This window comes from Pygoscelis adeliae, unplaced genomic scaffold (genome assembly GCF_000699105.1).
Source record: "Pygoscelis adeliae isolate BGI_AS28 unplaced genomic scaffold, ASM69910v1 Scaffold4, whole genome shotgun sequence".
Classification (NCBI taxonomy): Eukaryota; Metazoa; Chordata; class Aves; order Sphenisciformes; family Spheniscidae; genus Pygoscelis; species Pygoscelis adeliae.
Genome location: NW_008824986.1, coordinates 5,989,667 through 5,995,928, shown reverse-complemented (window position 1 = coordinate 5,995,928; position 6,262 = coordinate 5,989,667). Strand labels below are relative to the sequence as shown.

Sequence of the window (6,262 nt, the reverse complement as noted above, 5' to 3'; positions counted from 1 at the left end):
AGGGAAGATTTTTTTTTTTTAAGCTATGAATAAGGAGATAGAAGTGTACACAAAGGCTTGAAGAGTGTAAACAGTACAGAGGGAAAGGAATTCTTTCAGATTATCTAGGGGGGTATAACTTGGCCATAATGGGAGAAAATTAAACAAAGGAAAACAAAGTTAGAGCATTAAAGAAATTTGTAACTGTGAGGTCACTTAGCCCAATTCCTAGTCTCCATGGAACAGAAACCCAGTCAGTTGGATCATTCAAAGCTTAGATTTAAAAAATGCGTATAATTTTGTCTCTGCAGCTTTGCATTTGCAAATTATGAGCATGCAGTTTGGGACATCTCCAGAAACGCGTATGCAAAACTACAGATGTAGATGAGGCCAAACTGGCATGGTTGTTCAACTCCGTGAGTCCATACCAATAACGGAGTTAGCTTATCCAACTTGAAACCAGACTGTAATTCTGGCGCATAAAACTTAATGAAAATATTCAGTAGAAAAGAATGCTGAACTGATAGAGGAAAGACCTTACAAGTTTTTGTGGTTCCACAGAGTAAGCAGTGTTTGCCTTGCCATTGAGAATTTATTGCATTGCAGAGACTTAAGCTTTGAAGCTTTAAAAGGAACTGTGAAGAAAGTAAAAGCAAATTTTAATTAACTGATTACACTGTAACAAATCCTTAAAATATAAATGTATATGAATTTTTAAAGAATTTTTGGTTGTAACTAGCTATTGAAAATTCTTATGCAGGTAATTATTTTCTGGTATCAAATTTTTCTTATAGGCAAATGAAGAATTTATTTTTCTGTCTTCGCAATTCTGTACTTTATTTCAAACAAAAATTGTAGTAAATCTGCATTTTAATCCTATGTAAAGAAAGGATAGTATGCACAAACTGTCCAGTGTGTTCAGCTACACGGTAGGCATTACAGATTGTACAGACATGGGGCTGTAAACAGCTTTCATGCAACATCATCTATCATGCTATGGTCGGTTACCTCACCATCATGTTATTTTATGCTTCCTGAGCCCTAAAACACCAAAGGTTGCCCACTGCTAGGGAGTTGCGTTGATGCCTGATAGCATGAAGTAATGAATGCTCAGCCAAGTGTATATTGTTTCTGCTTGTGCACCACTGTAATTTGTTTATCTGTCTAAAGATTATGCAGTTGAAAATCCACAATTTTATGCTGCCTTTGTAAATTATCAAGTCGCTTTTGATGAATGTATCCCCACTTCCGATGCTAGTGGCATTATGATCTTGAAATATTGGAAAGTGCTCATGCATACAATGCAGAAGGTTATGTTTTTATATTTTTGGCAGACAACCGTGCTATAAAGTAAATCTGACCTTAAGCTTCCTTACTGCATTAAAGATAATTCAGTTTTAACTTTATAGTCCTAAATGCTACTGTTTATATAAAGTTATTGCCCAGTCAAACTCGACTGATTACAGATGAGAAAGTCTTGACTGTTTCATACAAAATAAATTAGTATTGCCAACTAGTTTAAAGCACATCTATGATTGTATTAGAGACTTGAGAGTGTGCAGATTGCAGATTTAATTAGCTTATAGGAATTGTTTAGCATAATAAGAAATTGTCTTGTATGGCAATGTATTTGTATTTATTCCTGAAGTACTGTGCTTGAGAATCAAAGCGGATCCTCAAAATCACGTTTATTGCAAATGGCAGAAAGATGAGTACATTTTATTATTCATTAAGCTACAAATGCTGAAGAAGTCAGTGTATAAGGATAAAGTTCAACATGGAACAAAATGAAAGCAATTCATAATGGGGACTGGAGGAATGTCATCTTTCATTTGCTGCTGATTTTCTTAAAATCACTTCGTGCTTTTTTTCAGATGAAGAAAAGCATCTTATAGAAATGGTTAAAGATCATACTCATAAACTGTAAATAATTCATTCATCTCTCTGAACATTTAAAATCACCTATATGATGAAAACAAATGCTCTTATAAGGCAATGTGGATTGCATTTAATTCAAAGGACAACATATATCCCACCTAATTCAATAAAAATTGTGTGCTGTTCTTAAAAAAGGACTAGCCAAATGTGCTAGCTGCATTTCACTGGCAAAAGGCTGGAATGCAATCATAACGGAGTCATTCATTTCATCTATCCAAGTGTTGCTCACTAAAATTTCTTGAGGTCCCAGCAGCAAGGAGTAGATGCAGTGACTTCATGAGTTATTTTACATGGACAAATTGCACAAATTACTGCAAGCAGTACTGGACATAAGCATTCATTCTACGTGGTCTTTCTGTGGAGAAGCCAGGCAAAGATGTGTTAATACCACTTCATTCAGAAACTGGTTTGAACTATTGGCATGAATTATTTCCATATTTCTTTCTGTTTCTGTAATCTGGAGGATACTTGAACTGACTAGTGTTTCGTTGTGTTTTTTTAACTAGTCAGAAAATGATGAGAAGATAGTAATATATGACCACATTGGGCCAAATGTCTGCATGGGGGATCACAAGGTAATTAAATTAAACATTTTAGTCTTGTATCTTCTGAGTCTTTTATTAGGAAGGAAAATGTATGCACTAGTTTCTCTTAGTTTTATATTTAAGTCAACTATATCTCTGTCCTATTTTTAATTTAAAGCCTCAAAAATGTTGTAAAGTTGAATTCAGCTGAAATCAGCCAGTATATTAGAGTAGATATTTGTATGAAATCAAGTAAAGAACAGGATGATGTGTGCTAGAATGAAAGCATGATACAATACAAAAGGAAGAGGAGCAACTGTCTGTGCACTTACAACTGTTCTTGTAAAACAAAAGTATTTTCATAGGGTTATCAAAATTGCTTCCAAAACATAGTTTCACTTAATTTGGTGCCTAGCTGCCTATTAGTAAAATAACATATTGGCAGTTCCATATTTAAGCAACAAGTGAGAAAAAGGGTATAGAATTACATAAATACCAGTTGATAAAGTGAAGAAAAAGACATGACTTTTATAAACAATCTTGTCTGCTGAAGATCCGAGATGGAAAGCTAAGTTAGAGATACAGCAAAACTGAGGATTCGCTTTCTTTGAAAAAAACTGATCGAGGAGTAACCTCTGAAAGCCTATACAGAAACTGTACAAAACCTATATAAGAACTCGACTAGAAACTCGCAAAAACTTGTAAACTGTACGACGATGGTAATGTGTCAGTCCTAGAGACAGCGCTAAGGCTCTCGAATGATAATTCACTGATGGATAATGGGTAATTACATGTGTGTATGCGTGTATACACGTAAATCCACATTCACAAATATACAGCTATATTTACTTTCATGGCCAGCGTTCTTGTGAGACAGGGTATTGTTTTTCTAAGGAAGAATGCACTTAAGATATTTGGTCCAGAATCATCCAAGTCAGATTTTAAAATACAGAAGTTTACTAACTTCTCCAGTAAAACGAAAAGCTCAGTGTGTCAGCAGCTGAAGGACAGCCAGTTTGGAAACAGTAATTTTTGTTTCCTTTGTCACCAGTGTAATTAACATGAATTTTTTTAGCACGGCACTTTCAGTGGAGCTAATTCTGTGATAAAAGGGAGTCGTGTATGGGACCCAATCCTCTTACCACAGAAATCGGTGGCAAATTTTCCCTTAGATTTCAAGGGGAGCAGAGATCCGTAAGGAGCTGATGTAGTTCTCATGTGCATTTTGGAGTTAGATTAATCCAAGAAATTATTGCATCATTCTGTTTCCAGTCATAGAGGAATTTCTGTTGTGTTTGCTACTGACTGTAAAAAAAAAAAAATTAATGTTTATATTTCAAATGTGTAACTTCTATTTTTCCCTAACTTGCTGCAGCCTGTGTTCCTGTCCTTTCGAATAGCTGCTGGGGCAGGTAAACCTATTGCAAATGTGCACAAGTGTTGTGTCGTGCAGTGATGTGGTGGTAAATATCATTTTTTTTCCTTTACGTTTATATTTTCTACATCATTTCCCCTGTGTTTATTTTTCTTTTTAAAAAAATGCCAATTCTGCAACAGGAAAAAGATGCCTACGAAACGAGAAGATTTTCCGTGAAACCACACTGTAGCAAGGAGGGGAAGGAATACGCGGTATGCTGAAATACATAATCGTAACAACTGTATTGATAAATCAAGTCCCGAGTGCCACATTTTTAGACTGCTGATCGTACACTATGCTTCAGCATCTGGACTCTGTTCGAGAAAAGCCTCACATACCTCACTGTCTTGTATGTTCATGTGACATCAAGTAGAAATGTGGAATTATTTTTTATATATATGTCACAATTCTGTTGCCAAAACTCTAAATAGACAGCAGAGATGTTATGTATTTTAGATTTCACAACTTTCAACTTTTAATAAGTGTTTGTCAATGTGGAAAAGCTATTTCAGCATATTATAAACTTCTAAAGGTGTCATGCCTAACATTATATATCTTTACCACTTTGGGGTTTTGTACATTGGATTGTATAGATAGAGATATTGATGGTTTTAAATGGTATTTTCTTTGTTGACCAAGGCTTATGGTTTGTGTTTTAGTTTTAGTATTTTGTTTTCCATTTTTATAATTTTTTCTCATGTTATTTACTATACTGCCATGTTACATGGTTTTTGAATCACACAGCAGCTGCTTTCTATACATACATATATATGTGTGTGTATATATATGTATGTATGTGTATATATACACAGATATATAAATAATTTATAAACCTGACCAAAACTTACGCTAAATATACTTTCCAATATGAATGCTTGAGAGTGCCATATCAGCAGTTAGTGTTGGAGTCTTAGCAGGTTTAGTTAAGTGTACATCAACAACCAACATTTATATAATAAATAATATATCGCAGTGCCATCCTGGATACAGATATATAGCATACTATATAGCACATATATTAGCAGTTTCACTTTGTTACTCCTATAATCCCTTCTTTCTATGTAATATTAAGGATTGAATGTGAAGTTCTTAGCTAGGTTTGGGTGTAACTTTCCAGAATTTTGTAAACTGTTTTTGTCCGTCTTTTGTTACTGTTTTATGGTGCCAAGTATTCTATATTGAAACAATAACAACATGGGAGAAGAAAATAATAGTCTGCTTCAGGTAGCAACTGCATTGGACACAGACTGTATTTATACAGTGTTAATGAAATAAAAACCGACTGTAAATTTTCCTGGTTAGAAGCTCAGTGCAGCCTACAATATAATCCTGTTACGAACATTTTTCTCCCACCACTAAATACAACATTAAAAGGTGATTAGGGAGTCTGTTGATGAAACACAAATGTATGTTTTATTGATTTAATTTAGAACACTACAGAGTTCATGGACTGCGTGATGGCATTAGATTGATGCTTGATTTTGGTATAAATCACTACCATTGAAAATGATTTGATGTCCGCTTGCAGAACGTTTTCTCAACAGTACAGTCTGGGTTTATATTAAGTACTGTTGCCCAAAGGGTGTCTTGCAGCTCTGTATTGTTATTGTGCCATGTCGCATTATAACCACACGGTAATTCTATTTAAGCGAACTCAACTCATGATAACTTCGAAGGCCTTTAGAAATGAGTACTCTGGTTCTCAAGCAATAAAACTGATCATGGTGAATATGGCTGTGTCTGTCCCTTTAATTTGGGCGTTGGGGATTACAGGGACATTATTACATTGTCACATTTCTTATTAATGAGTTACCTTTTAATCTCCTGCCAATTAACAGGGTTATTTTTCACGTGAAAACCTGTATAATGGAATGCAGTCCTAGTGTTAATCAAAACACAATACAAACCGAGGAAAAGGCATTTAGGAGTTTGTTAGAGTAGGAGTGCTAACGTACAGCGAGTAATACAGCTTTATGGGCTATTCATGAGATGCCCGTCCCCAGCAGTTCAATAAATGTCCCACCATAAAACTCCTTCGTGATCGTCTCCGGGTTTAGGGAAAAAACACCGCCTTTTCAAACTCGGGCTGAAGCCTCATTTATAGATAAACTCGCCAGAGCTATAAACTGCGAGACCATAAATAGCCCTAATCCATCTAGAGGTGGTAGTTACACAGGTGACCTGCCAAGGTAATTTGTTAAGAGTCTCGGGTCTAATCCGCAGAAATTCATAAAACGCGGCTTCAGCATTTAAACAAAACCCAGAGGCGTTATCTCGGGAAGGCGCCGGGCTCGCTGGATGAGCAGGGCTGCAGGGGTAGTCCCAGATGGCGTTCCCGTCTGCGGAGCGCCGGGAAGGTCAACGAGTGAGGGTTCTGCCGCCGGGAAGGGGCCGGTTTCTCCCC

At 36.0% G+C, this 6,262-nt stretch overlaps 1 protein-coding gene across 1 annotated transcript in view; it reads left to right on the top strand.

Moving 5' to 3' along the window:
• The window catches only part of INPP5A (inositol polyphosphate-5-phosphatase, 40kDa), a 206,103-nt gene extending 200,516 nt beyond the window's left edge, over positions 1-5,587 (top strand). The window contains exons 14-16 of the mRNA XM_009326002.1: positions 2,424-2,492; positions 3,817-3,904; positions 3,999-5,587. Coding sequence (XP_009324277.1) covers positions 2,424-2,492; positions 3,817-3,897 — 150 coding nt within the window. The 3' untranslated portion in view covers positions 3,898-3,904; positions 3,999-5,587. The remainder of the gene's footprint in view (positions 1-2,423; positions 2,493-3,816; positions 3,905-3,998) is intronic.
• The last annotated feature ends 675 nt before the right edge of the window (positions 5,588-6,262 follow it).